An 18,532-nucleotide genomic window follows, 5' to 3' on the forward strand; every position below is an offset into this window, starting at 1 on the left:
TATTAGTTAACCAATGTAATAAAAAAATCATAGATTGAAATGAAATGAAATCTTTTGAGTTTTATGTCCCACGTTATGCCGGTTAGGAGACTGATGATGAGTAATAAGTGAATGAAATGGTGGGATGAAGAAAGTGGGAGGACACGGGAGTACCCCGAGGAAACTCCCGCACACGGTGTTTGACCACCACAAAGTTCACGTAAAATCATACATTGAATCTTAATAATTTACATGTAATGGTGGCCTGTCTGAGAGACCATTCGTCATACTGGACATTAACATGCCTGCCACCTTACACACAATTGTGCGCCTGTTTCGGTAGGGAAGTTCCTTTCTGTTGTACTTACGAAAGTCCTTCCATTTTCAGCTATTTGCCCTTTTCTCAGCGTTATCTGTGTATCATTATGCATGCAGCACTGGACAAGGTAATCAAGCCCACAAGACCAACTCTTCCAAACAGACACACCCGAAGAGATCTCCAGTTCTTCCAACCAGTCGCACGATAATCAGAACTAAGACAACCCGTTAGAAAAATCTAACCTTATATAGTGTTTCTTCCTGTGAGTTTCCTTTCCATTTTCATGTTGGTCAAGTAGGCTTGCGTTCAAAATGGGACATCCGTCTTTCCCTTCTAAAAGTAATCCTTCTATTCTAAGGGGGTTGAAAAATATATTCCATCAAAAGTGAAATAAGAGATTTAAAAAAAAATAATCTACTTTCAAACAAAATATTAAAATAACGTTACAAAGGAGGTAACAGGGATTCAATTATTTAGCCTAGAATAGAGTAATCCATAAATCTCAAATTAGGGAGATGAAACCAGACATATAAACTTCTCGCCAGCGCATGTGTGTCCCAGCGTTTTTAAAAATTTCCATTTAAAAAAAAATATATATATACATTTTCTTATTATTTAGCTCCTCCGCATTAAAAGCGATGTTGTCTGTTTGTGATCGCATCACGAGAAAATAGCTGAAAACAAATTAATTTTGAAACATACTTAGTTTCTATCTCGAGTCATGTTTCAGATCACCACTTTGATTAAAAGGTGTATTCTAAAAGAGTGTGGGGTTCAAAATTAACGCGAGAAATAGAGCATCTCATGAGCCCAAGTTAGGAAAATGAAAATGTGTATATAAAATCCTCATTACAAATAAGCGGACATCTAACCCAGAATTTTACAAAGTCCCGGTTTTCAGCGAAGGATGTGCAATTTTCTATATTTTCTTGCCACATTAGAATAGACGTTGTCTGTTTCTGATCGCATCATGGAACACTGATCACCCGTTTTAATGAACCTTGTAACATAGTTACTGTCTCAAGGTTTTACCAAATTACATTCAATTCATTAACGGGCGTATCCTAAGGGGACAGGAAAGTTAAAAAATTTTGGCCAAAAATAAAGTAGCTTGGGTTTTTATAATTATACTTTCACTGAAATGCGTATCCTAAGGAAGGAAGGAAGGGGCCTATCTTCCATAAACCTGTTTTTCCCGTGCGAAGAATAGACATTTCAGCTAGTGCATATAAATCCATCAGTAATTCAGTTAGGATGTATTTTAAACCTGGACGAAATATACATAAAATGCATGTAATATGTAAAGCTAACGCGATGATGATTAAACAGCTTTTGGCAACTAGTTACTTAAGATAAACGATATATATAATTTCTGAGTTTCACTTCTGCATTTACAGAGTCACTCATTTCCTCGTCCTCTGCGACCAAAATATTCTATTTTTAGATCTATCTTTCATGATTAACTATTTCCTCTAAACCTTGTTTTATCTTTCTGCAACTTCCTGCTTCATCTTTATGCCATAAACATAACTATGACCATCACAACTTTAAATTCTTTCCCCCCCCCCTTTATTTTACAAACGTCAAATCAGAGAAATATTTTTTTTCAGTGTTGGGCAAAATCAATTGAAATCAATTGCAATTGATCAATCAATTGAAAGTAATTGCTCTGAAAATCAATTGCAATTGATTTCAATTGCAATTGATTTCAATTTGTAATTGACAATTAATTTCAATTGCAATTGAATTCAATCATAAAATTTGCAATTAAATTTTCGTCAATTGTTAATTGTTAATTGGTCACCAGGCAATTGAAACTTTTAATTGTTAATTGTCAATTGCAAAGGGTGCAATTGAAACATTTAATTGTTAATTGCAATTGACAATTGAAACTTGTAATTGTTAATTGTAATTGTTAATTGCAATTGAAATCAGCAATTAAAACTGAAGATAAGAAGATGTGTGTGTATTGTGTTGTCCACTTGTTACTGTTTTACATATTTCAAATAAGGTACTTATAAGAAATGCTGGATACCTACCATCCCTTCCCCCCCCATGGGAAGAAAGCCGGGAAACTAAGTAATTTTTAAAATATATTACGTTTATGGTTCTATCCCCCTCGAAAGAACTCTATATGCCCGTCATGCATACAATAGGAATGGGCACTAACGAGTTCGAGCGAGTTTTCTTTAAAACTCGACTCGACTCGAAGCAGACATCTTTGAGCTCGACTTGAGATCTCGGCTCGAAAAATTTCTCCCAACTCGACTCGAATTCGGATCGAGTTTCCAGTCGAGTCGAGCCAATTCGAGCTAAATTCTTTGTGTAGTTCCAAGTACTACTATCTTCAAGTATCCTACATAGACAATATAATTATCAATGATACTACTACTACTACTACTATAATTAATTATCATTATAACACCGTGTACCTGTATAAACATGGAATATAGGCGGTTTGTATCGGAATACTAAAAATTAGTTCACTGTCGATCTCGGTCGTCAAGAAATCTTCAGGAGGCAAGGACATCGGTCACGAAGTTCTTGGTTTGAGTTCAGGAAGAGCAAGTATTCGGGCTCGAGCCAAAAATTATTAAAAGTTATGGGACTCCAGCCAAACATGTTCAAAACTGCTCGACCCGGGTTTAGGGTTGTCAACAGCTCAAGCGGCTCGCTCACAGCTTATTCACTTATCGAGCCGAACCGAGAAGTGAGCCGAGCCAACAGCTCATCCAACCGAGCCAGCTCGAGCCGAGCCGAACCGAGCTGATTGCTTACCCCAACCGAGCCGGTTCGAGCCATCGGCTCAGTTAAGCTGACTCGAACCCAGCCTATGGACTCGTTTCAACGGAGCCGGTTCAAGCCATTGGCTCAATTGAGCCCAGACGATGAGTAATCCCAACCAAGCCAGTTCAAGCTGTACGCTCAGTTGAACCGATCGGAGTCGGTTGACATCACTATTCCGGTTGGGCTTCTACTCTGGCTAAAAAATTGGACCGTGCAGTTCTCAGCCTTGATGGTAAGAATTACAAAAAAAGATATGAAACCTTTAGTTTTACGTCCCACGATTATGCCGGTTAGGCTAAAGGAGACGGTGATGATAGGAAATGAATGAAATGAAGAAAGTGGGAGGAAACGGGAGAACCCCGAGAAAATCCACGAGCACGGTGTTTGTCCACCACAAAGTACAAACTGCGCGAGCTGGGATCGAACCAGGGACCTCAAGCACCGGAGGTGAACGCTCTACCACTGACCCACCGCGCCAACTGGTAAGAACTACAGTATATACTTATATTGGTGCTCACGGCGTCATTAACTTGTTCCGCCACCAACGAATTTCAAGGTACTTTGTTTTGCATCTTTTGTGCGTGTTTTGTGTCGCTTTATGCGCCTATTCCCACATTTTGTGCATCACCGGAAGTGGGTCAAAATGGGCCTACAAATATGGCGGAACACATTATTGCTCTTCCGCCACCAATGAATTTCGAGATCGTTTCCTTCACATCGTTTTGTGCCGTTTTGTGCGTCTACTTCCGTTTTGTACGTCGTGGGATGTGAGTTAAAATGAGTCCCCAAGGTGGGACGAAAACGATCAAGAGTTCCGCCACTATTAAATCTCGAGGTCGTTAATTTCACATCGCGTACCCTTTTGTACGTCTATTTCGACGTTTTGTACGTCACTAGAAGATGGTCAAAATGGGCCTCGAAGGTGGGACGAAAATGACCCACTGCTCCGCCACTACCGAATTTCGAGGTCCTTCCTTTCGTATCGACTACTGAATTTTTGTGTTGTTTCGTGCCCCCATTTCCACGTTTCGTGCGTCACCAGAAGTGGGTCAAAATGGGTTGAGTTGAGTTGATTTTAGTTTAGCGTCCCTTTCAGCAGCGAGGCTATATGAGACGTGGACCTACTGATTAACGTGGAATCCGAACCACATGAGCTCCCACCGGGAATCGAACCCGGGTCCCCCACGCCAAAGGCGCGTACGCTAACCGCTTAGCCACGGAGGAGCTGTGGGTCAAAATGGGCTTCCAAGATAGGACGAAAATGACCCACTGTTCCGCCACTATCGAATTTCGAGGTCGTTAATTTCACATCGCGTACCCTTTTGTGCGCCTATTTCGACGTTTTGTGCGTCACTGGAAGACGGTCAAAATGGGCCTCGAAAGTGGGATGAAAATGACCAAAAGTTCCGCCACTACTGAATTTCGATATCCTTCCTTTTGCATCGACTAGTGGATTTTCGTGCCGTTTCGTGCCCTTATTTCCACGTTTTATGCGTCACCTGAAGTGGGTCAAAATGGGCTTCCAAGATGGGACGAAAATGACCAAGAGTTCCGCTACTATCGAATTTCGAGGTCGTTAATTTCACATTGCATACCCTTTTGTGCGCGTATTTCGACGTTTTGTGCGTCACTGGAAGACGGTCAAAATGGGCCTCGAAGGTGGGACGAAAATGACCCACTGCTCCGCCACTATACCTACCGAATTTCGTGGTCCTTCCTTTCGCGTCGACTAGTGAATGTTTCGTGCCCTTATTTTCACGTTTTACGCGTCAACAGAAGTGTGTGAAAATGGACCTCCAAAGTGTGACCAAAATGACCCATTGTTCCGAAACTGTCGAATTTCTAGGTCGTTTCTTTCGCATCGTTTAGTGATTATTTTTTAAAAAGTTTTCTGTGCCTACTTCCTCGTCTTGTGCGCCACCGGAAGTGAGTTAAACGGGCCTTTAAAGTGGGAGTTAAATGGCTCACTATTCCGCCCCCACGATTCGGGGTTGGTTCTTTCGCATCATTTAGTGTGTATTTTGTACCGTTCTGTTCGCCTACTTCCACGTTTTGAGCATCACCAGAAATGCGTCAAAATGGTCTATCAATGTGTGAGAAAATAGAGCCATTGTTCCGCCACTATCGAATTTGGGGGGTCGTTTCTTTCGCATCGTACAGTGCCTGCTTTGTACCGTTTCGTGCTCCTATTTCCACTTTAGTGCTTCTATTTCCACTTTAGTGCGACAACAAAAATGGGTCAAAATGGCCTACAAGTATAGCGGAATAACTTAATGCTGTTCCGTCACCATCAAATGAGGTCGTTTCCTTCACATTTTTTATACATGATTTGTGTCGCTTTGTGCATCAGTGGGAGAGGGTCAAAATGGACCTTGAAAGTGGAATGAATATGTCTTTCTCTGCCATATTTGTAGGTCGCCTTTGACCCACTTTCGTTGGCCTACAAAACGTGAAAGTATGCGCAGAAACGGTATAAATATGCACTAAACAATGCAAAAAAAAAGCGAACTTGAAATTCGATACTGGTGGGAGAGTGGATCAGTTTTCTTCCCACATTGAATGCCCATTTTGACCCACTACCATTGAATCACAAAACGTGGAAATAGGCTTACAAAACGGTAGAAAACACGCACAAGACGATGTGAAGGAAACGACCTCGAAATCGTTCCTGACGGAACAGCATTAACTTGTTCCGCCATATTTGTAGGATAACATTGACCCATTTCCGGTTACGCAGAAAACGAGGAAATAGGCGCACAAAACGACACAAAAATGGAAATTTAGCTTAATTACATGGAAATTTTAAGTTTGTAAGCTTAATTATATGGAAAATTTTATACATTTTCCCTTTACTTTGGTCTACTTTACGTTGGTCTACTTTACGTTGATTTGGGACTTTTAAATTTTATTCATTTTTCCACTGAAAAGTATGTATAATTCAACAAGTTGATTTGATTTTGAGTTGATTTTGGGGTTTAATGTCCCGGTCAGCAGCGAGGCTATATGAGACATGGACCTACTGATTAACGTGGAATCCGAACCACATGAGCTCCCGCCGGGAATCGAACCCGGATCTTCCACGCCAAAGGCGCGTACGCTAACCGCTTAGCCACGGAGGAGCTCTATAATTTTACAACGAAATTATTATTAGTTATAATTATAATAATTATCTATATAATTGAATTCATTGTAATTTGGTCCATAACAAACACTTTACCATTTTGTACTAGCTGTTATGCCCGTTCTTCAAACGGATCAGATAAAATATCAATGTATACAAACTGAACAACGGGAGAACAATTAAGAAACTTTTCTAACATTGGATATATTTTGTGTGAATATATATCCAACAACGTATATGTGTTTTCATTGGGAAGGCCGATGGGGGCTGAATTTGAAAGTAAACACTATCGGGGGTTTCACTATAGGTCTGAGCAACCCCGATAAATATGGATTCGACACAAATTCTAGTACTTTTATATGTCCCGGTAAACGCCCCCTCAGACCCCCTTGGTTCGTATTGTGAAAAAATCTCCTCTGGCCCCCACCAACCCCCAACTAATACCGCGAAAACTATGAATGTGACACTAACATCTGCCATTTTCTACTACTTTTTACATATGCCGGTAAAAGTCCCTATAATCCTCGGGTTCCAATTTTGAAAAAAAAAAACAATGCCTCTGGCCCTCAGCCGATGGGGGCTGTATTTGGAAGTCAACGCCTGTGGAAGTATCACCATTCATCTCAGCGACAGCGAAAACTATGGATTTGACACTAATATCGGTAACTTTCCATTATTTTTACATGTTTCGCAATTCCCCACCCCCGGTGACTCCCGGCCCGCATACAATGGTGGCTAAATTTGAAAATCATCGCTAATGAAAGTATCACCATTGATCTCAGCCTCCGCAAAAACTACGGATTTGACATCGGTCATTGTGGATTATTTTTACATGTCTCGTGATCCCCGTTATAATGCCCCCGTTTCTTATCTGATGGGGGCTAAATGTGAAAGTAAACGCGGTCTTGAGTTTCACCAATGAGCTCAGCTACCCCGAAAACTATGAATTTGACATTAATATCGATCATTTTCGATTATTTTTTTTACATGTCTCGGAATTCCCCCTCTTGTGACCCAAGGCCCGCATACAACGGTGAATGAATTTGAAAGTCATCGCTAATGGTAGTGTCACCATTGATATCAGCAACCGCGAAAACTATGGATTTGACACTAATATCGGCATTTTGGATTACTTGTACGTTTCGGCATTCCCCCCCTTCCCCCGTTGACCCACGACCCGTAGCCGAATACGGTGAATTTGGAAGTTAATGCGATCGGAGTTTCACCATTGATCTCAGCGACCGCGAAAACTATGAAATCGACACTGATATCGGTCATTTTCTACTACTTTTTCATGTCCCGGTAAATGCCCCCCTGAGACCCCCTGGTTCGAATTTTTTCGAAAAAGCTTTGCCTTGGTGTGGGACCTGGACCAAGGTATCTTTGACCAAAATTTGGTAACTCTCGGTCGACTTGTCTGGTCCCCAGGCCGGTCCCGGTAAACGTCCCCTGGAGACCCCCTAGTAAGGAATTTAAAAAAACTCTTCGTCTTGGTCTGGGGCCTAGACCAAGCTACCCGTGACCAAATTTTGAAAAGTTTCGGTCCACTCGTCTCGTCCACAGGTCACACAAAGATAGACAGATAGACACACGAACAAACTCTATTTTATTTATATTAGAAAGGTCAGATCCGCCGTTATTGTATTAGTGCGGTGCTTGAGCTATTGATCGTAAAAATTCAAACTCCGATGAGTGATAATTTTATAGGCTTGTTTTATTACAAGTTTAAACTCTTTAGTCAGTAGAGAAGAGGGCGTGAATCATGGGTTAGAGTTGATGACAATGGGTTTTGGTGGGTCTGTGGGTCACAGTGGATAAGAGTGGTTTATGGTGGGTGGTGGGTCAGAGTGGGTCACGGTGGGTCGTGGGTCACGACGGGTGGTGAGTCAATTGGTCGTGGCTAAAGTTTTCATTGCCCCACGCCCTCTCTGAACTACAGTGTTGAAAATTAATCAGTAAAAATCAATTGCAATTGATCAATCAATTGAAAGTAATTGCTGTGGAAATCAATTGCAATTGAATCAATTGCCAATTAATTTCAATTGCAATTGAATTACAGAATTCAATTGCAATTACTTTCCACTGCAATTACTTTCAATCAATTGATCAATTGCAATTGATTCTCCTTTTTTAATGGCCAACTGCAATTAACAATTAACCATTACTTATTTCAATTGTTAATTGCAATTAACAATTAAATTTACAGATTAATTGTTAATTGTTAATTCAATTGAAATTTGCCCAACACTGTTTTTTTTTCGTTATACAACTGTTTAAAACCTTCACGGAAAAGGGTTAACCACAGACTCCCATACCAATTTCGAGATGTGAGGGATAACGTTGCATAAATTATTTCGATTATAAGACTGGTAATATAAATTTGTGGAATGGAAGTTACTACTGTAAATTCTTTCGAATCATCAGAGGCTACGCACAATAATAATTTGCTTCACATTAACTGATCCATTGTGATATAGGAATAAATCAATTCATTTGCAACGTTAATGTATTAAAACAGAAACTGTCACAATTATGGGCATTGGGAATGGAACTTTTAAACTTTAAATCGTGCACGTATATTGGGTGACCGATTAACCGCTTTTCTCAACATCTCTCTCTTCGTTGAGTCCCATATTATCCACACAGATTTCTTCCAAGTATTGATCTGAGTTTGACCTATAATATAATGTAATATTACATATATATATATTATCAATAACAAGATCTCCAAAATAAAAGGATGCAGGAACTTCCATATTTTGTACAACTATTTTCGTACAGCCCTAGACTTATGGAATTATACCCTTAAGGTGTAAGAGAGGACTGACTTTTTCTCGCCTTTTATCAAACCTCCAAAATCGATGGGCGTAGGAAGCAAATTTTGTACAAAAATTGCTCATGAATCCTGGACTGTATGTATGAAGGGATATTGCGAAATGTGACACCTGAAGGTGGGAAAGAGGGAGTTGAACATTCTTTCATAGGTCACCAGGTCTCCGAAATTACGGACAGAAACTCCAGGTTAAAGATTTTTGTACAATGTTCCTCTTTAACCTAAGACTGCATAAAACAAGAGTTTTGCGACATACACATTCAATGAAAAGGAGGCTGACTGCTTCTTCGTGGGTTACCAAGTCTATAAAACCACTAGCAGAGGAACTCTACATTTTCCATAAATATTCTCTATGATGTCTTGACTATGGTTACAATCGGATATTAAGAAGGCAAGAAAGGTTTCACTTCTCTTGCCTCTCATGAGATCTCCAAAATTGTTGGTGATAGAAACTTCAACATTTTCCACAAACTTTTTTCTTAAATCCTAGACTGAGACTGAATTTCAAGAATGAAGGGGGGGAGGATGATTTTTTTCTCAACACAAGTTATTCATTAATCCTAAACTAGATAAGTTGGGGTGTTGCGCAATTCGACTTTTAAGAGTGGAAAAGTGTTGTGGATTTTTGTGCGCGTTCGTGAAGTATCTGAAACCGCTGATAGGAATTCTGTACAAACTTTGTCCCTGAACTTAGATTCCCTATAATTGCAAAATGCGGCTCTAAAAGGTAAAACTAAAAAATGACAGTTAGCTTTACTCGCCTCCCATCAGATCTCAAATAGCTAAATTTAAATTTCGTTCAAAATCATCATCTTAGTCTCAAAACTATGAAAAAGGTAGGATACTTCATAAAATTCCCATATCTAAGTAAATGGAAAGAAAGAGAGAGAGAGAGAGAGAGAAGTAGTAACTGTTTTTTCTCTGTTCACCAGATTTCTGAAATTGCTCACCCTAAGACGTTGAAGTTTCGTATGCAGGAATGTCATAAATATCAAGTATATTTTCCATTCAACAACTACCTTTTATTTATTTTCAGTGGCGTTAGCGTTGAATCATACATCGTTTGAAAGCAGAAGAGGGTGAGGTACAAAATATTTTCGTACAATAATTACCGCTAGAGCTATAGCCAATTAAGCTAATCTTTTCTAGCTGTTTTGTACAGATGTGATGCCCTCAGACCAGCTGACAGAAGAAAATGCATCCACGCGGAAATCAAGGTGTTATTTTCGGTGCACTCAGAAACATTTACTTGCAAAACAAACAACATGATACAACTTATGTACACGCAGAAAACCACAATCTATCAAATATTACAAGAGAGAGATACATATTCGACACGTCACGCAGTAACATAACTAATCCCCTCTAGAACTTTTTCTCGAACCTACAATCTTTACAATAAATTTCTACAGAAATTTAGCATTTCCTAATCCCCCGGAAAAACTAAAATTATGCATCAAGAGATTGCGTCGTAATCTAACAGATAATTTGAATATACTTGCATGTGTCTCATTTAACAGTTTGTAGAAAACGTCATTGCTTAATTGTAATGAATGAAAAATAATTGAGCAGCAAGTTTAAAACACATTTCTGCTGCAATTCTACCCAGGTTTTGCTATCTATATACAAATATACACAGATTACAATGTTATGCATATGAAATAAATAGTTTGCTATTTCGATCATAAAACATTATGGTCTACATTAGGCGTTAACATTTTAATAAAAATAATGTCTGTATGTCTGTCATCAGTTTCCGCACAGAATGGATTGACTTAGAGCCATCAAATTTGGTACACGGGTAGACCTTCATCAAATCTAATTGCCTACGAAGCCCCGCCTTTTTTAATTTTCGGCTGGGGGGGATTTTTCAAGAGGGTGAAAATGTATCCATATTTTTTTGCTGTTTTCTAAGGACGTCTGGCCTTTACACAACCAGTATTAAGTTTTGGTGTTGCGGGCTCACATAGATGATAAACACCCGGGTAATGAAATGGTTGTGGATATATTATTCTTCCTCTCACTTATCCAAGTTTTGAATTAGGACACGGCAATAATTACACGACTTAAACGGTACTTATAGCAAGTATATTACAAATCCAACGTTTGAAAAGGTAAACTAAAATTTTAAACACCTTGCTAATGAGTATATTAAAGACCTATTAGTGGCATTCTAAGTTAATTATCATTTATTTATTTAAATACTTGTGCTTACGAGGAAACGGTCTTAAGTGTAAACAACCGATTTGGCTGGGGTCCGGATATGTGTTACAGGAGACCAAAGTAGGAGACACGTATTTTGGCGTTTGGGCCCATACGCAGAAATTTCCGAAATACGGGGCCCCAAATTGGCCCTACATGCTATAACTAGGAAGCGAATGACGTTACTTGTACACAACCGATTTGGCTGGGGTCCGGATATGTGTTACACGAGACCAAAGTAGGAGACACGTATTTTGGCGTTTGGGCCCATACGCAGAAATTTCCGAAATACGGGGCCCCAAAGTGGCCCTACATGCTATAACTAGGAAACGAATGACGTTACTTGTACACAACCGATTTGGCTGGGGTCCGGATGTGTGTTACAGGAGACCAAAGTAGGAGACACGTACTCCCAGTTATAGTTTGTAGGGCCACTTTGGGGACCCGTATTTCGGAAATTTCTGCGTATGGGCCCAAACGCCAAAATACGTGTCTCCTACTTTAGTCTTCCGTAACACATATCTGGATCCCAACCAAATCGGTTGTGTACAAGTAACGTCATTTGCTTCCTAGTTATAGCATGTAGGGCCACTTTGGGGTCCCGTATTTCGGCAATTTCTACGTATGGGCCAAAACGCAAAAACACGTGTCTCCTACTTTGGTCTCCTGTAACACATATCCGGACCCCAGCCAAATCGGTTGTGTATATGTAACGTCATTCGCTTCCTAGTTATAGCATGTAGGGCCACTTTGGGGCCCCGTATTTCTTAAATTTCTGCGTATGGGCCCAAACGCCAAAATACGTGTCTCCTACTTTGGTCTCCTGTAACACATATTTGGACCCCAGCCAAATCGGTTGTTTACACTTAAGACCGTTTCCTCGTTAGTCAACGCCCATGTTAAGTCCAAAAATTTATGTTGATTAAACCTTATTTTACATTTTATTTTATTTTATTTATTTATTTATTTATTTATTTATTTTTTTGAAATACTAATGAGTTTCATTATATCCACCTATTGTTTTTATTTCTAACTGGTAAGCAGATTCAAAATATACAAGATCAGGAACACTGTTGGTCCAAATTAAAAGAGTTATTTTTTTTCCCTAACTTACCTTTAAATCTGGATAATCAGAAGTAATAAAAAACAAATTCTTCGCAACTCCACGAATGTCTTCACATATTAAAACTGAATTATGATTTTCAAGATCTGGATATATTGAAGAAATGAGAAGCTGAGATATTTCTGGCCTCATTCGATACTGAAATTTTAATTTCTCGCACTTGATCCCTTTGCGTATCATTCTGGCAAACAAAGATACGTCATTTACACCTTTACCAACTGTTTGGGGTGGTTGCATTTGGTTGTTTCCTTTTAACCAAAAAAAAGAAAAAAAGAAAAAAAGAAAAAAGAAAAGAAAAGAAAAGAAAAATAAATAATTATAAATATACTTATGATATATACTTTGTAAAAGCACAATTACCGAGTTATTACAAATGATTGGAGTGACTTCACGAATTTGCTGTAGGTGGTGTATTTCACATAATGCTCCGAAACTTTACAATAATGTAGAGAAACTCAAAAAGAGTACTTCTGTTGCAGGCACGTTAATTTGTACTGAAAGAGTGCAGCAATAAGTAAAGATGATATCCACTGAGAAACCGCAAGCTGGACTAGATATTCATTCGCATGAATCGGTCACAACAGTGGACTGACATTTTAGAACAACTATGAAAAAAAATGAAGTGCTAACTCTGTACTTTTTTTTTCTCCACAGTAAAAATGCACAATATGTGAATCAACAGATGGAAAAGTCCCACACTATCATGCAGCACATGTGTGAATCACCAAAAGTTAACGTGGTTTGTGCAATCTCAAAGTTTATGCCCTCCATACTTTTATTATTATTATTATTATTATTATTATTATATTATTATTATTATTAATTATTATTATTATTATTATTATTATTATTATTATTATTATTATTATTATTATTATTATTATTATTGGACAGGCCATTACAAAAAATGCTTATCTAGACATTCTGGAGAACTGACTCATACCACAGCGGGAGAGACAGTATGGACTTAATCTACCAACACGATGGTGCTCCAACCTACTTCTATCCCGATGTTAATGCATTCTTAAATATCCGATTGGGAAACCGATAGATCGGCTGTTGTGGAGATGGTGATCAGAAATTCTTGTTTTGGCCTCCACGCTCATGCTGTAATTTGTGCATGTTTTGTGAAATATTCCGTGTTTAAACCTTCCTAACCAGCAGTTCTAACAGAACTGCTGTCTTCGTATTTGTGCCTCACGCAGCAGTCAGCATCAAGAAATGCATTTCAGAGATTAATAGGTGAATGTTACATCGAGTGTGAAAGTAACTTCATTAGACTCATACGCAGAATTTATAAGGGGAGACATATCGAATACTTCTGTAGTCCTAAACATTTTGAATTTCTTTATATTATTATAAAGTTTCCTGCCAGCATGTGAAATATTAAGCTTCAGTAAATTCATGAAACCGCTCCAATCGTTCGTAATGAACTTCTATAATCAAATATATAATTTAAAATTACATTCCAAAGCGCTGTCAATTAACTAATATACTTAATCTCTAGAAATAACCAAATTCTTGTATACGTCTGACATATATAAATAAATAAATACTATCGAAATAGTATATATTTGTATATTCTAACCTTACAGTATTGCAAACTTACATGGACGTGTGGAACTCAAAGAGGTACAATGATAGTGATTTCTAATATGTTTTAGCAATCAAATAAGCATTGCTGAAATATTCTGGTCCTCCACGATGACATGTACTGCATTACGAAGAACGTGCACATTTGTGGTTATCTATATGAAATTAAATGGTTCGAACCCCACGAAAGCACTATTTATTCACACAATGAACGAAAGGACGACTACGTTCCATTTCTGGCATCGATTGTAAATTTAAAATCAATGAGGAAAGAAAACAGGAACATAGATACGATGAGATAGAGCAAATGAAAAGAACTTACCAGTATATGGAACAAAGCGTACTGGTTTAGTTTTTAACATTGTCAAGCAGTGATAGTTTAGTTTAGTTTCATTCTTTCTGTACATAGAGGTTGCAGAAGACCAAGCACATAGGACACGTCAGAAAATAATACATCAAATTACAGACAAAATAAAACAAAGAAAATTAGATTACAATCGATAACAAAATAATAGTAGCAAAGAATACACCTAAATATATACATAGTTTAAGAATTACACTCTGGATATTCAGAAACGCTATAATACGCTTTATCTACAAGAAATTTGAACACCTCATTTTTAAAACACCTTTATGTTCTTAATGTTTTTAAAATGCTGGGGCAAGTGATCATACAATCTTGTACACAGAGTACACACTATTTCTAACTGAGCTATAATTTTGTTGCGAGACAAACATCCGTAGCTTGTCCTGTATTATATGAATGCACAGAAGATGTAACTGTAAAGGAATGCCAATTAGTCTTAGTAAAGATAATGCTTTTGTATATGTAAGAGATGATAGCGTTAGAATTCTATGCAGTTTAAATATTTTTCTACAAGATGATCTTGGTTTTGAGTTAAAAATAATACGTATAGCTTTTTTCTGTATGCGGAAGGCGGATAGGGCAAGGTGCGATGCTCCCCCCAAAAATAACTAAAACTGAGAAGTGAATATATCTTACCATAGTATAATAAAAGCAAAGTATGTCGAGGAACGGTGCCTTGTCTATATAAGACAAAATTTAGACTGCATAGTTTATTGTTTAAGCTTAAAATATGTTCTTCCCAGACAATTCTATCTTGAATAATTAACCTTAAGAATTTTGCTGAAGAGGAATAACTTAAAAGCAGAGAATCGTTCTTTATTGATGGAGTTTTTAGCGTTCTGGGTGAAAGATGAAAATATAGTACCTTAGATTTGTCCACATTTATCTCTAAGTTGTTACTGGATGCCCACGTTGTCAACCTTTCAACAGTCAGTTTAAAGTTATTTTTTAGCTGCGACATTGTGCTTCCTTTCACTAAAATATTTACATCATCTGCATGTAAGACTATCACGGGATAGTGCAGATGAAGAAAATATTCTAATATTCCTATAGAAGACACAATCATCAATTTAAGCCATATTAGTGAGCGGGCCCAGTATTTTGAATGTGAGAAATACACTAAATTCTCTTTATTCAACGTCTATCTGAAGCTCTCGACAGATTCAGTCTTCGAACAACAAGAGGTTCTTCCTCTAATGATCGCAGCAAAAGCTTTCAAACTTAGCATAAGCAACTTAATTGTCAATTAAAATTCAGTTCAACATCGACCAGTGAACAGAGGCAAGAACAAATTCAAGGTGGTGTTAATTTAGCAGATTAGAATGTGTTGGAGTTACAACTCGGATGGTTGATTGAAAGGGTGTGGTTGGCGCATCGACAGTGAGGTATTTTGCACCCATCTGTACACATTAAAAACAAGAAAAAAGAATAAAAGCACAACGATGTTTCAGGAAGATGATAAATTCAGAGAGCAGTCTGTATCATAATAAAAAGTGTCATTCCGTTTAGGAGATAAAAATGTTATAGCATTTAAGAAATGTGCAAACTCAAACACAAGGACTAGTTAAAACACAAAGACATGTTTAATCATCTCTGCCGGAACTGCTCAGCAAAATGTAAACACACGTGGGGCTTTCCTTAATTAGTAGTGGATATGACTATGCAGGATAGAAAAGATGACGGAAACAAAGGAAATGCTATGACAAGAATAAAAAAAACATGACAACACAGGTAAGTAGTGAATAAAATGAAAATAAAATTAATTAAAAAGGGGAAAAAGCTCTCACAAAGCAGTCAAGACTTGGGCATGTTGCAGAAAACTTTTAGAATCATCTGGGCATCATTACCAAGCAAAGTAGGCAGATCGGCAGGCAGTCCAAGGCGGGCCCGCGGCGTGGTGTATGCAGACAACATGAGAAGATGGCGAAGACAGAGTCAGCAATTCACCACAAAGAAGGCTGATTCTGTTCACGCAACAAATAGCTATGAGTGAAGTAACTATGCTCGATACGTAAACGTGCTAATCATCTCTCTTCTAGCCGTGAAGTAAGGAACTCGTGGCCCAAACACAAAGCTGAAGCTTGACGGTATGCAGATGCTACCCCAATCTTACACTCGGATGGTAGTGGCTTCCAAATTTATCTAGTCCTGGAAACGGTTGATAAATAACCCATTACACAGGGCTGCAAATTGGAAAAAACATGGTTTTTTGATAGGTGAATTTAATTCCTTGTTCCTAGCTGACTTCGTGTTTCCCCTGTCACGCAAGGTTTTCTTACAAATCAATGTCAAAATTTGGGCCTTCTTCCGTATTCAATACTGCTTTATTATACCTTATTTCTTATCTTCTAGCACACAAAAGGGCTTATTACACTAAATAACTGAACATGTTTTGTTTAATGTGAATGCAGACAGACAAAAAAAGAATATAAAGATTATTTTCATTAAGTCTTATTATTATTTATTTTAATTTATTTTCATAAGGAACCAAGAAGTTCAGCAGATTCTTTAGACAAATTTAGGTTTAACTAGATCATTGAACTGGCTTTGAGTGAGTGGTATAGGCTCACGAGATCCACTAGGGAGGTTGTAAACTTCATCTTCTATTTCAGTACCGTCCACTGAATCACTGCACGAACTAGGATCACTTACAAACTCAAGACTTGATGGAGGTGTCGGAACAGGCAAGTTTGGGCCGTGCAGCACAGGTCTCATTGCAGAGGGAATATTGGGATACACTATCTTTGTCTCGTTTCGAGTATTGTGTCCTAGAATTTCACAGGAACAGAAGTAGCAATCGCCGCTGTGGTTTCTGGATTCTCTCCACAATTATAATTGTTATAATTTTTCAATTATAATTGTTAGTTCCGTCAGTACAATAACACAAAATGAGTAAATAAGAAATTCAAGTTTTCACAGAAATTTGAAATTTTGAGGTCTCGGGGAATGTTTAAAATAGTTCAATTGAGCTGAAATTTTGTACGGAGCTTTCCTTTGGAACAAGGTTACAAGTTGGAAGCAGCAAAGCTTTTGAAAACTGAAAAATAAGAGCTACTCATATTATATCCTCAGCACCAGGGAAAATTCGTAGAACCCACTTGCTGGCATTTCCTTATCATTGAATGACCCTTATTTGAAGACCTTCTAACATCCTAAGTTATATCCCCAACGGGAATATAGCTTTCATCAGAAGAAGGTATGTAACGAGGAGTTTATGTTTTGAAATACACTATACATAATGTCTTCACTGGGAATAAATTGCATATTTGTATTATTCTACTCAACTTTCAATCAATATACATTATTTTAAAAAAAAAACTTACCTATGCTTTGGAATGTCTTATTTAAGAACAAATTAGATGATCTTGCACAATGTGTAGTCGTAAATTATACATTATACATGATGATGTACAGCAATATGTAATGATGCTTGTATATGTGCTAGTTTTGGCATAGCATTTTTTTCCTCCTTTTATTTCTGAATTTTTCGTAATAAGAATAAAAACTAGATGAACAGATCTAAAATTTCTAAACTTTTTCTTCTCTTTTAAATTTCAGGGGAAAGTTACCACTTATGTGTTTCAGTCCTACCTCACATTTTTTTACTGTTTTCATTATTATATACATGATTTATAAATCTTGACATTTTACTCACCAAGAACTATCAGTTGGTGGCAATTAGACAGACACTCTGCTAGATGAGATTCGAAAATCTGTTCAGCTTCTATGACAATAACTGAAACGATTATGAATAATAAATGCATAAATTATAACATATGTAGTTAACAACTGTCGATCTAATCACAAGACTTTTAAAAGATATGGTGGAACTCTGGCTACATTCAAGTTTCTGAAAATTAATATACTGTCCTTCACAATTTTTATTTAACCAAAGACATGTGTTTCTTCCTTCCCGGCTAATCGGAAACCTAAGCATTACATTATCGTACAGGTTTGGAGAACAAAACTAGAAAACTTGAGCAGAAAATTTTCTAAATATTAAATACATCGACGTATATGTATTTTCGTCCCAGGTTCAAATGCTTATTTCGCAACATCGCTTTATAATTAGGAATAGCCTAATGTTACTATATTCACTTTAAATGAGATCAAACAGTTCCATACTTCAAAGGAATTGTAATTGGTATCCTCAATAATAATAATAATAATAATAATAATAATAATAATAATAATAATAATAATAATAA

The 18,532-nt window shown here is 37.6% G+C and overlaps 1 protein-coding gene across 2 annotated transcripts in view; it reads right to left on the reverse strand.

The window, feature by feature from the left end:
- LOC145690520 (NFX1-type zinc finger-containing protein 1-like) overlaps nt 1–18,532 on the reverse strand; it is a 64,103-nt gene that overhangs the window by 33,022 nt on the left and 12,549 nt on the right. For both annotated transcript variants that reach the window (XM_081765489.1, XM_081765482.1), the window contains 2 exons: nt 17,980–18,060; nt 12,356–12,612 (listed from right to left, as the gene is read on the reverse strand). In XM_081765489.1, the coding sequence (XP_081621615.1) occupies nt 12,356–12,612; nt 17,980–18,060 (338 nt within the window). The remainder of the gene's footprint in view (nt 1–12,355; nt 12,613–17,979; nt 18,061–18,532) is intronic.

This window comes from Thermobia domestica, chromosome 1, assembly GCF_964235325.1.
Source record: "Thermobia domestica chromosome 1, izTheDome1.hap1.1, whole genome shotgun sequence".
NCBI lineage: Eukaryota > Metazoa > Arthropoda > Insecta > Zygentoma > Lepismatidae > Thermobia > Thermobia domestica.